At 34.0% G+C, this 18,243-nt stretch overlaps 1 protein-coding gene across 1 annotated transcript; it reads right to left on the minus strand.

Annotated features, from left to right (window-relative positions):
* Positions 1-18: 18 nt before the first annotated feature.
* LOC120086720 (Yippee family putative zinc-binding protein) lies at positions 19-2,710 on the minus strand. Its single transcript, XM_039043499.2, has 5 exons — positions 2,340-2,710; positions 1,833-1,876; positions 482-590; positions 296-351; positions 19-201 (listed from the first exon to the last, which is right to left on the minus strand). Exons 1-5 carry the CDS (start codon positions 2,433-2,435, stop codon positions 117-119), a joined length of 390 nt encoding a protein of 129 aa, XP_038899427.1. The 5' UTR covers positions 2,436-2,710; the 3' UTR covers positions 19-116.
* Between the last annotated feature and the right edge of the window lie 15,533 nt (positions 2,711-18,243).

Below are 18,243 nucleotides of genomic sequence, written 5' to 3' on the forward strand. Positions count from 1 at the left end.
CATCTAGATAACTCTGCATTTACATGGTCCAAACATTATTAGATTATATGCAGACCAGAACATCATCATTAGGTAGTTATTATGGTTTACTGTATACTACATGATAATAGTGCACTCTAATTATCTTCGCTATCACTGATACTAGACCGAGAGTCTATAAAGAAGCCCGTAGAGAATTCAATGTCGTCGACTATCCTCCCCCTGGTTCAAGAAATGTATATAAAATATTCAAGTAAAAACAGTTGAGAAGAAAAAGTAATACAAGTTAACCAACTTGTAGGCAAGAGAGTCTCACCTTTCAAGAACATACTTTCCCTCCTTGTACTTTTGGCTCTTCTCATGTGCTGCTTCCTGAACGAAACTATGAGTTATATAGAAGAAAAAGAGAAATGTTTGGCAAATTGCATAATGGAGAAAATACATATTGGTAACTAAATGCAATTTCTTATGCAGTGTCTGGAGGATAATAGAGAAAGCTTACATATTTCCACCCGACAATTTGTCCACATGTGCAACAAAATATGTCTGCTACAGTATGCAATCCTGAGAGCATCATCCTCTCTTCCAATGCTCCAAAAGAAATGTTTATCCTATATGAAGAACTCCAAAATGTAAGTGAGCATAATCCCAATTGGAATGCTTTGTAATGATAAAACATGGAAAACGATAGGCATTACTAATTTGTACATAACAGATGGAAGAAAAGATGCTTTTCTCTCTCTCCGGCTCACCTCCCACAGAGAAGTTGGAGCCTCCAAAAGGCTCAACACTTTTGGAGTGAGGTTATTTGGAGGATTGCCTCCGATGCATGGATCACATAATTTCCTACCCCCATTTCTCTCTAAGAGAGAATATTATGTGCCACTGCCAATAGCTTGGTCTGTTTTCTTTCTGTAGTTTTTAATTTATCATATTTGTGATATTGCCAGCTCTACAACTCCACAAGAAACCTTCACACGCTGGCTCCAAAAGATATTAAAGATTTTCAATTATCAAACTTTCTACCCAGATGCCTGGACCCAAGGCCTTAGAGAAAAATGACTAAAAACAATTAGTTGGTGTGTTTTCTATCTGTTCTTTAGTCTATCAAATTCCAAAATTCGAAGAGATTGTAGTCAACAATGTCCCCCCACCCCAATTTGTAGAAAAGTCAGATCATTGTATCCACCTACTTTTACATTACTATTTCTCTAATATCCCTCTACATGCTCTCTGAACACACTCTACTCAATTTTACAATACACACTTTCATAGCACTGTCTCTATACAAACTTCAAAATTCATATCTGTACACATTGTCATCACTATTTTAACTTCAACTAAAATTAGGAAGACGTGTCGCCACCAGATCATTGGATTACTAGAATGGTTAGGCAGTTGTCAGGGCCCTGAAACTCCTTGTTCACACTTATGCATTATGAAACATGCTTAATATTAGACTTCTAACAAGTAGTTATGATCCAAAATAGATGATAGCACGCATAACTTAGAATATATGACTGCCTTTCTTAGCTAGCTCAAGTAGGAAATTAATCGAACACAAACTGACCAGTGCCGTTTTGCCGCTTAAAATTATAAATGTAGTTTCATTCTTCTGCACACTAAAATAATACAATTACATCAAATAAGCCCTTAGCAATTAAGGTCAATTTCTATGGGGTATGTTTTGGCTACCTACAGTGTACATGAACCATGACTAAAATACTTGAGGAGCTATGGCATTAATATATAAATTAGTTCAATCTGCGGACACTTTGGGTGCATAGTAATAGGAATTGTAAATCCACAAAGAAAAACGAACAGCAGTTCCGACCAAAAGACAGAGAACTCACGCATTATTGAAAAGGTATGCTTTTCCACGGCGGCAATGAAAGGCCTGATCAAATAAGAGTGAAAAAGTTAGACGAACTTCGGAAAAACAAAACACGAGGAGCTGCTTGAAATGTAAAACAGCTTTCTATCTTCTATAACAAACTCTCATCAAAATCATGGCTGTTAACGTCAATTGAAATCGTTTTCCCATCTCAGATTACAAGACTATGAAGAGTAAATTCAAGCTCAAAGACTGAGTGTTAAAATAACTGCTACGAAATCTAGCAGTGCCAAAGAATCTTCAACCCTGAGAAATTGAATAACTCGCAATTGTCGACCAATTTCATTTGAAAAAAAACAATTGCAATCAAAAGCCCGCGAAGATTCTGCTCTAAGAACTAGAACTAACATAGTTGAGAGCATCTAAAACTTCAATTGTTCAATTAAGATATAATACAAGCAACTGATGTTTAAACAAAGTCTGCGGTAGAAAAATGTAGAAAAAGAGAACATATAGCAATACAGACCCGAGATGCAAGGTCGTCGAAGAGAGCTAACTGGGTGTTGCAGTACTTGCATCTGTAGGACCTCCCTTCCCTTTCCACAACAAAAACCCGTCCCATCGTTCTTTTCCGCCGCTCGACGCTCCTTAGCTCCCGTCTTCCGCCTCAGCTTCAACGGTGAAAGGATTCCGCCACGGTTGAAGTAGCTTGAATTTGAGAAAAATGGGAACCGCCTTTTGCCACTAAATTCTTCCATCTTCCAGTACGGAAAGGACACGATCACTGCCATTGTTGACGTGAGAAGAAGCTCTAAGATTTGGCCCATTGGATATTGATGTGGTTCCGAACTTCCGATGAACAGAGGTATGGGTTCAATATTGGGCCTCCTAATTTTCATTACTTTTTTTTGTAATAAAAAAACAATAAATTATAATCTACTTTATAGGAATAAAATATGATGGTCAAAATGATATCTAGATGTAAATTTTATAGATACTACAAATATTTATGCAACCCTTTTACCTCCAAATTAAGTTTATTAGTGGGGATGGTGAAATTAAACCCCGATAGCATAATTAAATCTAAGGTTTGGATAAAGACAGTTGAGATAAAAAGGTGAGTTAAGGAAAGTCAGTCAAGCTAGACAGACAATCCTAAAGTAGAAGCCAAACTAATAGACTTTCAAATGACTTTTGACTAAAGCAATATTATATCTTGGGCATATAGAATGATATATACATAAGTAAGGAATATATATTTAAATAAATAAATATATATGTATATATATATATTTAAGAATATATATATATTTATTTATTTAAGTAAACAAGTATATATATGTGTATATTTAAATAAAGGAATAAATATTGAAGAAATATATATGTATACATATATATAAAAGAATGAAGGAGATGAGGTGGCAGTCGGACTACCCCAATTGTTGTTAAGAATTTTGCATGGAATTTTAGCCATGCATTAGTCTTTCAATAAATGGAAAATTAATAGAAATCTCTCTTAAGATGGTTAATTTAAAGACTATTTATTTACCCTTTGTGGAGCTCAATTATTGCATTATTAAAGAAGCATAACGCATTAAGAATAACTATTGGTAAATCAAAAGTTATATTTCCACCCAAAAGTCGAGCACATCAAGGGTTGAAGTTTGTAACAGCCCAGATAATGATGGTTCAGGTGGAAAACGGATAAAGTAATGATTAATGATGGTTTGGAAGTCGAAGAGACGAGCTATGTTCGGTTATTACATGGACAACCTATATAATTCAAGGGGTACCGTCAAAGAGAGGTATATTTTTCAACCTATTCTAATTGTTACTAGTTGACTCAAATTCAAACCCAATTCTAACTTGAGCGTCGGAGTAGATTTGACTCAACACCATACCGGTGTTAGCTTTACTCACCTTTCTTACAGGATATCCAGTTATTCTCCTCCAAATACAAATTTACCATTGGTGCAATTTTCGGTATCAACAATTAGTATCCCAAGTTAGAACACGAAGAATCCTAACTTTTGAAAAGGCAATTCTATTAGGGTCGTCTTTGTTTCTGTTATGAGTGATTTCAATTGAGACGGTATCGACAAGAATAAATTCATAGAATAAATGAGTTTTTTGTGAATAATTTGAAATAAAATGAAAATTTGACGGAAATATTTTTTGGATTGTTTCGGGAATAAATTTACATAGGAATTTTGGCTCAAGAGTTGTAATATATGAAGTTTGGGTTTTATTATGGTAAGAGGTAGATGAAGATGGTCGATAATTAAAGGTTTTGTTTGAGGATATAACTTCTATATTTCGAGAGTTTGAGTTTGTAATGACTTGGACATAAGTGATTGAAAGAATAGATAACTCCTTAGTTTTGATAAGAGAAGAGTTGATTGTCAAGGCAGGAGGCCTTGAAGGGATACATTAATCTAAAATTTGAAATTTATTTGATACGATATTGTTTGAGGATTTTTCCCTTTTCGAATCTCCATTGCTTGTGATGATTCTTCTTTGAGAAATTGAAACGCTTGAGAGTACGAGACTTTGGTTTGCAAAGGTGTTGATCATGATCATTCTTTTCTTCTTTCCTGCAAGTAGAATTTATTTTTCTTTTCTTTCTCTTTTTCACTCTTTTCTTGAAGAAATTCTCTTATGAACTAATCAGAAAGGGAGTTTGTACTTCCTTTCATAGCTTCAATTTTAAAGTCAAAACAATAAAGTATTATTTGCCATCTAGCAAAAAATTGTCGAGAAACCAAATTTTAACATCCTTTTGTAAAACATCTATAGCTGTTTTGCAATCAATACGTATTAAAAAGCTTTTGTTGATTAAATCACTTTGGAATTTGTTTGTACATAAAACAATTGGATAAAATCTCATTTTTTATGGTTGAATAATTTTGTTAAGATCCTAGCCGGACACCCGAATAATATCTAACTAGTTGTTCTTGACCATTGACGAACTATTTGAGGATGTCACCATATCTTATGTCTGATGCATCGGTTTCTACAATGAGTGATGCATGTGGATTGACAATGGATAAACATGGAAGACTCTTGACTAGTCATTTGATGGTTTTAATAATGCATGTATATTGATGAGTCCATAGAGGGGGAGTTTTCCCAAGTCTTTGATATGAAGGTTCACATGTTTGTCTCAAATTTAGAATAAAGTCTTATATATAATTTAAACAACCTAAAAATCTTTGTAATTGATTTTTATTGGTGATTTTATATGTAAATTTGTTAGCGAGTTTTATCGATCTTTGGATTGGTTTTATTTTTCCTTGAAAAATATCGTATCCAAATAACTTTATTTTTTGTTCAAATAGTTTTAGTTTAGGCAGAGAAACAACTAAACCATTTTGTTTAATTATTTTGTAAAATATTTTTAAACATTTAAAATATTGTTCTATGGATTGTGAAAAGATTAAAACATCATCAATATAAACAATTGTGAATTCTTGATTTGGGTTAAAAATATCATTCATAATATTTTGAAATTCAGAAGGGACATTTTTTAGTCTGAATGACATTACGTTCCATTTGTCCAAATGGAACATTAAATGTTGTTTTATACTTATCGTTTTCAACAATTTGAATTTGCCAAAATTCAGATTTCATATCGAATTTTTAGAAGACTACGATATTTTGTATTCGATTGATTAAATCCTTTTTGTTTGGTGTGGGATAACGTATCTATCTAAAACAAAATTTAAAGATTTGTAATTGATTACAAGACGAGGCACTCCTCATCCAATTTCTACTTGATTATTAACATAAAAAGCTACACAACTTCAAGGTGATTTAGTAGGTCGTATGAGTCCTTTTTCTAAAAGTTATTGAATTTTTTTATGACAGTATTTTAATAGTTTATGATTCATCTACATAGGTCTTACTTTGGTATAAATTTTTCATTCATAAAAACTTCTAATATATATGGTAGACTAACTATGTGTTGCTTTCTTTCTCATAAGGCATTAGGAATAGAAGTATATATTTCTTTTTCAATGAATTATTTTTTTTAATATAAGAATCATTTAATTGTTTTTCAATTCTTTTATGATTTATTTTTTCTTTTAGAAATTGTATTTGTTGTGTCTTTCTTTTAATAGAATTATCAGTTTTAAATATTGAGGAATATTGAATAGAATTTATTGTTTTAATAGATATGAGATTTACAAATTTAAAGGTAATATCTTGATCTAAATTTTTTGAAATTATTCCTTTCTCATTTATGGAGAATGGATAAAGTTGGGATGGGAATGAAGTTCCTAATATTATTTCTTCAACTAAGTCCTTAACTAATATAAAAGTATTTTTGAAACAATATCCTTGATTCCAAATATGTGCATCGAGAGTTTATAGCAGATTTTTAATCTTTGACCATTGGCACCATGTAAGTTTTCTAAGGTTTTTTCAAAGTATTTGGTAGGTATTAAACATTTTTTTTATACAATTTTGATCAGCTCCTAAGTCGATTAAAACCTTCGACGTTAAATGGTATTCCTTATTTATGACAAGGTTAATAATAGATTACCATTTTTGTAATTGAACTTTATTGATAAGATTGATAAAAGATTCATGAGAAATTTCATGGGCTTTGTTATCAATTTCAATGATTTCAGGATTTTCAGAAGTGGAAGGTTGACCAATTATTTGTTGAGTTTGAAGTGATAAGAGTTCAAATTTAATTTGAGAATTTTCTTTTTTAATGTTAGATATTTTCTCTTTTATTGTATTTATATCTTTTTGAAGGTCAGGAATAGTTACGGTTTGTTTTAGGTTCAAAGCGAGAAAATGTATCTTTAAAATTGTAATGTTGAAAAAATTGTTGTTTAGGTTCTTTTATAACAAGTCTTTAAGTTTTTCAAAATATTTATTTTTAATTTATGGATCTTCAATTTGACTAATGGCTTTAAAAAGAATTTATTGATCTCTTGAAATGATATTTATAGTTTTATTATATGTATATGTTTCTATTTGATTATCACTAGAAGATAATGATGTTTTAGAATAAGAATTATCAGTATTTTATTGGATTTCAAAATTTTGGTCATAAGAAGATTCTTTATTGTTGTTTGACGAAGAGGAAGGGTCTTTAATAATTGAATTTTTAAGTCTTCTTCTATTTCTAAGTTTTTTTTTTTTCATCGGACAATTGGGAGCTATATGTTCTTTTTGCCTACATTTATAACAATTAATTTCTTTTCTCTTCTTAGTAGTTTTATAATTTTTAAATCTTCTTTTTGGTTTTGATTTATAATTTTGTTTATTTTGTTTATTTTGAAAATATCCTTGGGTTCTATAGTTTTTTTTTTTTTTTTTTTTTTTTTTTTTTTTTTTTTTTTTTTTTTTTTTTTTTGTAAAACCTTCTTTTAAATTTCTTGGGTTGATTTTGTGCTGTTGAAGCTTGTATTTTCTCATAACCATATTGACTACAAAAATATCCAAATTCCTACATTTGCTTATGAAATTCATTTTTCATTTTTGCCTTTAATTTAAGGTCTGTACATAAGGTTAAACTTTCATTGTTGATAAAGCTAATTAGTTCACCATAGGTTAGATTATCAAAAGGAATTGTACCTTGATAAGTTTGTCTTATTGTTCGGCGTACCTTTTTAACAAATAACTTTGGTAATCCTGAGAGGAATTTTTAATAAAACATTTAATATATATTTATATGATAACCATTTTATCAATATATATTAAACTTTATGCTATATCAAGTATAACATATAATCTATATTTTAATATTGTATCAAATACAATATAACCTATAGTTTTCATTCTCTCTTTAATGCATGGTATTTAATATAAATATCATTTATACTAAATTTAGTTATATGAATCCAATTCACATGATTAATATTTGAATCATATTCAAATATTTATTTTCTCTCAAATAAACTTTATATTATAATGTATCATGTACATTATAATAATTATATCATATATAATTAAATTAAATTAAATTAATTATATCATATATAATTAATTCTTTCAATTAATTTGAACAATTCAAATAATCCAAAATTGATTCTCAATTAATCCCTATTGAGCTATAGAGAGGACCTCATGGACCTGTAGCTTGAAGCTCCAATGGTACTTGAATAATTAATTAAACTCATTTAACCAAATTATTCAACATCCATTAACTGTCGAGCACTCCACTAAAGACTGATAGTTGCACTATTCGCACTACAAATATATTTTTGTGTTCATTAGATATAACCAGTCAACAACGTGATGACCATTCAAAAATTGCTCGTAAGTACAACTGGAACAAAATTACTGTTTTGCCCTTGTAGTTACATTTAACTTTTTAAGTACCATTGATCCCTCTAATGAACAACAAGTCATAGTCCAACTATCGGACCAGGAGAGGATATGACATCACAATGTTCAAGCCCCAGAATTACCCTTAAGAGAGCAATTTATCTACTTACCCCGACGTCGGGGAATGGGTGAATTTCGTCTTGTGTAGTTGTGTTCCCCGCTCCACAATCAGACGAATTCCCAAAATAGTAGGCTTATTGAGTCAGCGATCTGGCCACTCTCACCCATACAAATCAAAGGATCACCTTCATAGGCAAAAGTTCACAACTCACTCAGGATTCAGGTTATGTCACCTATGATCATCCTGATGAAAGGTAAGTCTCAATTATAAACGGCATTATATAATGAGACCAGTCATTTCGTGGTCTAATCTTATACAAACTCCTTTGTACATAATACCTCCACTCACATGTCTCCATATGAATGATCAGAATCAGATCATTTGTAGCACTTTACAACAATTGTAACATCTACAAAGCGGATCGTATTCATAATGTCACTAGGATAAGGTATCCAACCTTATTCATCTACTATAGACCATTTAGATTATCACTTAAACACAATCCACTTGTATGTCTCTACATATACATTTAAGCTACAGATGATAACTTTTGATGTTAGTTTATTGGTTTATGGTTTTAATACTAATAAATGTTAAATAAAACATCTTATATTCTATTAAATAAATAAAATATTTGTACAATACAATTACAAACTACAGGACCTTACGAGATTTAGGACAATAACTCTAATAGAGCCACTCTTACCCCTACAGATTAAAGGATAATCCCGAGTAAATAGGAGTTCATAGTTAGCTCAGGATTAAGATCGAGTTACTTAGGTCATTGAATTAAAATAGTCAATCTTAACATTAAATGGTTTTATAAAGTAAAAGTGACTATTTCGTGGTCCGATCTTATGAAAACTCATTGCATAGGATGTCTCCACTCGCATATTTCCATATGAACGATTCAGGATCATATTGTTTATATCAAATACAAAATGTGTTGTATCCATAGTATCCCCAGGTTAAGGTATACTATCTTATCCCTATACTATAAACCGTTTTGGCTATTACTGGAACTTGATCTTTTTATGTCTCTACATAAAGTACAGGTATTCATACTATAGTCAAGGGTTCTTAGTTTATTGGATTTATAGTTGAAAAAAGTGCAATTCATATATTCAATAACATTTTTACTTAATAACTTAATAACAACTTTATTGTCAAATAGAATATGTTTAATGTTTATAAACCACAAGTTTTAGGATACACAACCCAACAGGTCACTAATGAGACGTTTATAAGTCTGTAACACCCTCGAGTGGCCTCCCATTATTGAATCGTGATAATAATGTAAAATTGCTGGAATGAGGAAGATTTACTGGACATAACAATTCGTCCATTATACCTTAATCGACCTCGCTGAAGAGAGAATCTGGGTGCACCTCCCTCATCTTCCTGCAATCTTTTAATGATCTTCATTAGTTTTGGATAGTTGAGCACCTTCTCATGGGCCTTGTCAAGATTAACCAAATTAATACATGAGATGGCAACTAGTTACACTGGACAAGGAAGACAGGAAAGGGCATCAGCTGCCTTAATCTCTAGCCCGGGTCTGTATTGAACTTCAAAAACATATCCCATAAGCTTCAATAGCCACTTTTGATATTGGGATGGAACCACCCTTTGCTTTAATAAGAATCAAAGGGCCCGTTGATATGTTCGTATAATGAAAAATTGCCCTAACAAATAATAACGCCAGCACTGCACAACATTCACCATTGCCATCAATTCTCATTCATATATAGGTTTAACTCGTGCCTTTGCTGATAGATATTGGTTGTAAAAAAAAATCGGGCAATGGTTTTGGGACAACATTGCCCCCAGGCCTGTTCCCGAAGCATCAGTTTTGATTATAAAAGGCTGATCGAAATTTGGTAGAGTTAACATCGATACTAACACCATTTGCTTCTTTAGTCTCTTGAATGCCTCAATTGCTTCTGTCGTCCATTCAAATACTTATTTCTTCAACATAGCATATAACGGTGGTGCACGACTGTTATAGCCCTCAACGAACTTACATTAATAACCGGTGAGACCCAAAAATGCCTGCACCTCCTTAATCTGTCGCGTGGGGCCATTCAATCATAGCTTTCAATTTGGCAGGGTCGACTTCTACACCTTTTTCCGACATAAAGTGCCCCAGATATTCGATCTTATCTTGCACAAATTGGCATTTGGCTTGATTAATATATAACTGATTACCTTGTAGCACTCCAAGCACCATTCGTAAGTGTTGGTAGTGATCCTCCAAAATTGTGCTGTATATGAGGATGTTATAAAAAAAAAAATACCAAGATGAATTTCCTCAAATATGGCTTGGAAATTCTGTTCATCAATGACTGGAAGGTGGCCGGTGCGTTGGTCAAACCAAAGGGCATCACCAAAAATTCATAGTGGCCTCCATTGGTTCGAAGAGTTGTTTTCTCATTGTTAGTTGTTTTCACCCTAATATGGTGGTAGCCGAATTTGAGATCTACCTTCGAAAATAAGTTAGCACCATGTAATTCATCAAATAACTCTTCTACAACAAGGATAGGAAACTTATATGGTATTATGACGCGATTCAGGGCTCTGTAGTCGACACAGAAGTGTCAACCTCCATCTTTCTTTTGCACTAGGAGTACGGGGTAGTGCTATAATCCCAACAATTAGCATTTCGTTCACTAGCTTTTCAATTTTCTTCTTTTATGTATAACCATAACGGTACAGACTGACATTCACTGGAGGTTTTTCCTCTTTTAAATGAATCCAATGATAAACTTTTTGTTGAGGAGGTAAGGTGTTGGGCCATTGGAACAAGTTAGTAAATTCTTTTAGTAAAGTTTCCAAATCTGGATGAGCCGGGATCCCAATTGTCCTTGTTCCTTGCCATTCCTCTCTAGTTCGGTAATCGTTAGTGTCCGACATTCAATGAAGAAGCCTTGATCTTCGCTTTCCCAAGACTTGGCCAATCTTTTCAATGTCACCTGGGTTTCTGTCAGGCCAGGATCACCTTTAAGAACTACCTTTGCGTCCCCTATCTTCACGGTCATCAGTAATCCCTTCTAATCCACTTCCATAACTCCAAGAGTAAACTGTCACTGCATCCTCAACACTACATCCACCTTTTTCAACTGTATTGGTAAAAATATCTCCACTATGGTCAACTCTCCCACCTTAAGCACCACTCATTTGCACACACCATGACTTCTAACTACCTTTCCAGTTCCCAAGATAACTCCATATTGGTCGTCTTCGATATTGGCAATCCATTTTTTCAACTACTTTTTTACCAACAAACTTGTGAGTCACTCCACAATCAATTAGAATGATCATAGATCAGTCCTTAATGGTACCTTTCAACTTTAGGGTTCCCAGATTACATAGCCATATCGTCAAATTCAAACATAATTCCATCACATCTTTAACCTCGACTATTGTGGTTACTTTAGCGGCCTACAACTCTACCATTCCTCCTTCTTCACTCATTTCATCATCTAACTCTAACTTCTCAACTTCTGGTTGCACCATGAAAAACCTTAGTTCATGAACTGCCTGCCATTTACATCGATGACCTGGGGTGAACTTCTCTTCGCATCGGAAACATAGTCCTTTTTCTCTTTTCACTTGGAACTTTACGTCTGGAAGTCGGCATTTGGTCCTTCTTTCTTAACCCCTCAAGCTCTCGCCGATTACAACGTAATCATTCTCATCAAGAATGAATCCTGAGGCTTAGATGTCTCTTACATCACCCCCGACAGCATGGTTTTAGAGTTCTAATCATGGGTCTTTCCCCCAAACGACCCATTATTCTTTTCTTCCTTACACAATAGGTACTAGTCTTCTATTTTCTAGGCTAGTCGCATTTAGGTCAACCCTTTTGGGTTCTAGAGCTCAACCCAAATTACCAGGTTCAACCCTTTTAGGAACGTGTCCTCCAACACTTCGTCTGTCAATTGCGTCAACAGTGCCATCAACTTGTCAAATAAATTTCGATATTCTTCCACTGTCATTTCTTGTTTGATACGCAAGAATTTTTCGCATACCGTTCCTTTTCGAGATGATCGAAAACGTATCAGCAACCTCATCTTAAGATCCTTCCAATCAAAGAATGGCTCGCTTTCCTCTTGGATCGATACCAGTCCAAAGTCACTAATGATTGCAACATTAAGTTTTTTCAGTATTAGAGAGTTTGTGAATTTGGAAATACCTGTCAGCTTAGAAAAGCCAGGCGTCCGAATCCTCCCCCTTAAACATCGACATCTCTACCTTATTAAACTTACTCTGAATCGCCTCTTCTTCCTCTAACTTCTCCTTTACCACATACTTCAGCACCGCCTTCAATCGTAGAGAGGTTTCCTCTTCCCCATCCGACTTCGATTGTACAGAAAATTCTTCCATCATTGATGATTCTCCCCCTCGATGATTTAGTATCATTTTGGCGTCAGCTTCACAAATATGTTTTGAGTCTCCCCGAACCGTTTCTGCTGATGTTCAGCCACTTCCCATAAGGTTCCCTCTATCTCTGGTAACTTCTTTCTGTCTTTGATCGACTCTATCTCACGATCGACAACGTCAATCCACCATAACTTCTAAAATTTCGCAAGATGAACTTGCTCTCATACCAATATGTAAGGTATCCCTTGTTGAGAATGTCCTAAAACCCGCATTTTATAAAGTTTAAACATATTTTAATCACAATAAAGATACTATTGAGATTTATTTCAACAAAGATGTTATTGAATTGCATTCATTACTAAATCCAATAAACTAACCCATGGCTATAACACGAATACTTAAAGTTTATGTAGAGACATAAAAGATGATCGGGTTTTAGTATATAGCCAAAAGGTCTATAAGTATATGGATAAGGTTTGATACCTTATCCTGGGGACATTATGGATGCAACTCGCTTTGTATATTGATACAAACGATATGATCCTATGTGGAGACATGTGAGTAGAGGCATCCTATGCAAAAGATGTTTGCATAAAGCTTTTCTTTATAACGACCGCTTATTGTTAAAACTGACTATTTCAATTTGATGACCTAAGGTAACTCGATCTTAATCCTGAGTTAACTATGAACTCCTGTTTATTCAGGATTATCCTTTAATCTACATAGGTGAGAGTGGTTAAACATCATCGCTCAATAAGCCTCCCATTTTAGGGGTAAGACCAATTAGATAGTTGAGGACATAGTTCTGCAAGATGAAATTTACTCCTACCCTTTTCAAGGTTAGTAGATAGGTTGTTCCCTTAAGTACTGACTGTTGGTCTTAAACAAAGGGACCCCGCCCTCTCGTGGCTGAGAGGGAATTCGATTTATTGGTATGACCATAAATTAATTGTTCATTAGAGTATCAGTGGAAACTTGAGAAGCAAGATGTATTACAAGGGTAAAATGATAATTTTGATCTAGCTGTAAATATAAACGATCTATAAAGGATTGATTTATTGATTATGGTTAAATTAAGTGGACAGAAATATATCTACAATGAGAAGAGTGCAACTACTGAGCTATAGTGGTATGTCACGGTAGTTAATGAATATTGTCAATTCAGTTTAAAGAGTTTAGCCAATTAATCTCAAATCGTTGGAGGTCTTTCCTTAAACTCTCGTTGGGTCCTATAGTTTATAAACACTTGTATTGAACAAACGCTTGTGATGTAATAATATGAGATATTTTCTTCACTGTTGTCTATGAAACATGAGATGTTTATTTTGCTTTACCACAAACCAATAAATTAAGATCCCTGGTTGTCGTTGTAACTTAAGCATGTATGTGGAGATATACAAGTTGATCATGCCTTAAGTGATAACCAAAATGGTCTGTAGTATATGGATGTAGGAGGGAAACCTTATCCAGGTGACACTACAAATGCGGCCCGCTTTGTAGAGAGTTACAAGTGTTGTGACGTGCTACAGATGGTCTGATCATAATAATTCATGCGGAGACATGCGAGCAGGGGCGTTCTATACAAAGGAGTTTGTATAAGACTGGACTACGAAATGTATAGTCTCATTATATAACATCGTTCATGACAGAGACTTCACTTCACTAGGATGAGCATAGGTAACATGATCTTAATCCTGAGTGAGTTGGGAACTCCTGCCTTTGAGGACGGTCCTTTGATTTGCATGGGTGTGAGTGGCCAAATCGCCGACTCAAACCTACTACTTTGGGGATTCGTATGATTGGGGAGCAAGGAACTCAGGTACACAAGATGGAATTCACTCAGGTACACAAGATGGAATTCACTCAGGTACACAAGATGGAATTCACTCCTTCCCCGAAGCAGGGGTAAGTAGATAGATTGCTCCCTTAAGGGCTGATTTCGGGGCTTGAACAATGTGGCGCCACACACCTTTTCATGGCCCGAGAGGTGTCCACTCATAGTAGAACTATGATGTATTGTTCATTAGAGGGATCAGTGGTACTTAAGAAGTTAGATGAAACTACAGGAGCAAAATGGTAAATTGACCCAACTGTACATACGAGCATATGTGAAGGGTTATCGTACTGTTGACTGGTTATATTCGATGGACACATAAATATATATGTGGTGAGAAGAGTACAACTTTCGATCTTTAGTGGAGTTCCTGATAGTTAATGGATGGTGAAACTCGTGGCTAAAGAGTTTAGTCAGCTATTCACGTACCGTTGAAGCTTCAAGCTACAGGTCCATAAGGTCCCCTTGGTAGCTCAATGGATTTAAGTTGAGAATCAGTTTCAGTTTGAAGTGTTCAAATTGACAAGAGGGAGTTTGATTATATATGATATGATTAAACTAGTCAATTATATACGATATAGTTGACATGATGTATGAGATACATTATTTGGAGGAAAATGATATAAATATGATTTATATCAAATAAAGGAGAAAAAGGCTATGGTTTAAATGTTGCATATGATGTGATATTAAAACTATATGTTATAAATATAATATGATAAGTTAGTTATTATATTTATTTATAGTTAAACAATTATGAGATAATTGTTGGTGGTTTTCTCCATAACCGTGCGTGAAAGTGAGAAGTTACATTCAATTTTCATAACTGAAAGGATAGAATGAAAAATGTTTTCATTTTGAAAGTGAATTGTTTAATCGCTTCATAATTGTACATTGCCTATTATTTAGCTCACGAGAGCCTACATGACAGCTCAAAGTGTTTTCCTAAACGATCGTGTACACGCGCATATGTCTAAACGATCGTGTTGTTTTACTAAACAATTGCGCGCTTGAGCTAGATTTATTAAACGATCGTGTAAATGATCAAGATGCTTTTCCTAAACGATCGTCTACCTTTTCTAAACGATCAAGCACCAGTCTATACGATAGACTAACCTCTCCCACTTGCTTGGTCGTTGAAGACGATCGTTCTTTCCTCATGCCCTCTACCAAATCCAATAGAACCCATACCTTCTGGATTCTCACTCCGAGAATACCAAGGTATTGTTCATGTGCGAAGCGACAGCGAGAGGTACTGTTTTTTACGAGAGCGAGAGAAAGACAGAGGAAGAGTTCTTTAAAGGTGAGTCTTTCATTTCTTTGTATTTAAGTTTTCAAAGCATGTCGTAATTTGTTCTGAAATGCATAACTTATATGTATGTTTACGAATAAGTTAACATGCATAACTGGATTCTCACTCCGAGAATACCAAGGTATTGTTCGTGTGCGAAGCGACAGCGAGAGGTACTGTTTTTTACGAGAGCGAGAGAAAGACAGAGGAAGAGTTCTTTAAAGGTGAGTCTTTCATTTCTTTGTATTTAAGTTTTCAAAGCATGTCGTAATTTGTTCTGAAATGCATAACTTATATGTATGTTTACGAATGCTTGTAATTCTATCACAATGAATTTAGAACGATCTTGCTTCCACTCATAAGTACTCTTTGATAAGAGTTCCTTCACTTATATGATAAAGTTATTAGAACACTTTAGAGAGAGATTAGTAACATATACGATACATTATTTTTAGCTCTCAAGTTCCTAAGAGTTCACGATCGAGATTTACACGGTACTTCGTTCACCCTGGGAGTGACCTCCATCGAAAAGTATTTGCATAAATCAAGATTCTGGTTAATAAGAGGAAGTCATTCAAACAAAAATCAAATATATGATATATTGATTTCAACTTTCATGTCCCTACAAAGTTCACACCGTGAGATTCATATGATGCTTTGTGTCACCCTGGGAGTGACCTCAATTCGGAAAGTGTTTGTATGAGTCAAGAGCAAACTGAATGGGGGAAGTAGTTCATAGTAAGTGGGTGAAGGATGTGTGTCAATGTATCCTGCAGCCTCTTCCATTAGTTTGGACTGTGAGATTTCTATGTTGCGCTCGCTGGTTTGCTTTAGGCAGCCTTTTCTAGTCGTTTAACGACGATTATCCCCTCGGAGGGTTGTAACATAGGATTCGGAGCAAGTCAAACTCCAGAAATGGATAGGATTTCTTAGGTCCATTCACAACCTTGACTTTTCATTTTAGTAGCATCGTTGGGGCCGACTGACCTCTGAGGTCTTAAAACAAAGGGTTACACTTACAGAATTACTAAAGTATTAGTAATTTCTGATCGAAAATGGTAACTAAACGACTATAGGGATAAGAGTTATTCTAAAGATAGTGTTTGGTCAAAATTGTTTTGCTTTAGTGAAGGAGTATTTGACTGCCCCTCAATAGTACTTATTCTAACTCACTATAGTATCGTTGCAAATAAATAATGGTTATAGGTACATTATTACTTGTTTTGTTAAAACTTGATTTTGGATTTAGATGCAATTTTACTAAATTAGAATTTATTTAAAGTTTCGGCTTGTCGAATTCTTCTAGAATACTCGCTTCCGAGTTAGTCAATAGTAAAATAAATTCAATGTACAAATTACTAGCACTTGATGGTTCTAAAAGAGTTTTAACAGAGGATTGACCTCTATCCCCCAACTCATCTAAAATTTTAAACTCAATAAATGAGAATATAAAATTTGAAGAACAAGATAAATATAATTTACTTGTTATCGAAACATGTTTAGTGGAAAACGATAAAACCTCGATAATGGATTCAGGTCCCGTTAAGCATATTTGTACTTTCTCACAAGAAACAAGTTCCTGGAGACAATTTACAGAAGACTAAGCAATCTTTAAGGTAGGGACCAGAGAGGTTGTTTCAGCTAAAACAGTGAAAGATATGAAGTTATTTATAGAAGATAAATACATTTTTCTTAAGAATGTTTATTACATTCCTTCTATGAAAACGGAATCTAATATCTATCTCTTGTTTGCTGGAGGTTTCTTTCAAAAATGATGAAGTGTTCATTACTTCAATGAATATCAAAATTTGTTCCACAAAATTAGAAAATAACTTGTACTTGTTAAAACCGACTGAGGTTAAAGCTGTTTTGAACATAGAGATATTTAAAAAAACTGAGACTCGTAATAAGAAAATTAAAGTTTCTCCAAATTTCTATCTTTAACACTTGAGACTGGGTCAATATCAACAAGATTGAGAGATTGATTAAGAACAGTCATCTAAATCAGTTAGAAGACAATTCATTACCGTCATGTGAATCTTGTCTTGAGGGTCAAATGACTAAAAGATCTTTTTTTGGAAAAGGTCTTAGAGCCAAAGGACCCTTAGAACTGGTACATTCAGATCTTTGTGGTCCTATGAATGTTAAAGCTAGAGGAAGGTATGAATATTTCATCAACTTAGTTGATGACTATTCGAGATATGGACATATTTACCTAATGTATAAAAAATCTGAAACATTTGATAAGTTCAAAGAATATAAGGCTGAGGTTGAGAACCAATTAGGTAAAAAGCTTAAAATACTTTGATCAAGGTGGTGAGTATATGGACTTGGAGTTCCAAAACTATTTAATAAAGCATGGAATTCAGTCTCAACTCACGGCCCTTGGCACACCTCAACAAAATGGTGTAGTGGAAAAGAGAAACATAACCTTGTTAGACATGGTTCGTTCCATGATGAGTTATGCTCAGTCACCAAATTCTTTTTGGGGACACGCAATTGAAACTATAGTGTAT

Source organism: Benincasa hispida, chromosome 9 (assembly GCF_027475165.1).
Source record: "Benincasa hispida cultivar pf3 chromosome 9, pf3_genome.v1.1, whole genome shotgun sequence".
Taxonomy (NCBI): domain Eukaryota; kingdom Viridiplantae; phylum Streptophyta; class Magnoliopsida; order Cucurbitales; family Cucurbitaceae; genus Benincasa; species Benincasa hispida.

What these genes read in the sequence shown, in the direction of transcription:
- LOC120086720 (XM_039043499.2), bottom strand. Translation starts at nt 2,435, where the DNA reads ATGGGACGGGTTTTTGTTGTGGAAAGGGAAGGGAGGTCCTACAGATGC. An exon ending in TCGACGACCTTGCATCTCGG is followed by an intron (nt 1,877 to 2,339) that starts GTCTGTATTGCT and finishes TTATTTGATCAG; the next exon opens with GCCTTTCATTGCCGCCGTGG. An exon ending in GGAAAGTATGTTCTTGAAAG is followed by an intron (nt 202 to 295) that starts GTGAGACTCTCT and finishes TTCTTGAACCAG; the next exon opens with GGGGAGGATAGTCGACGACA.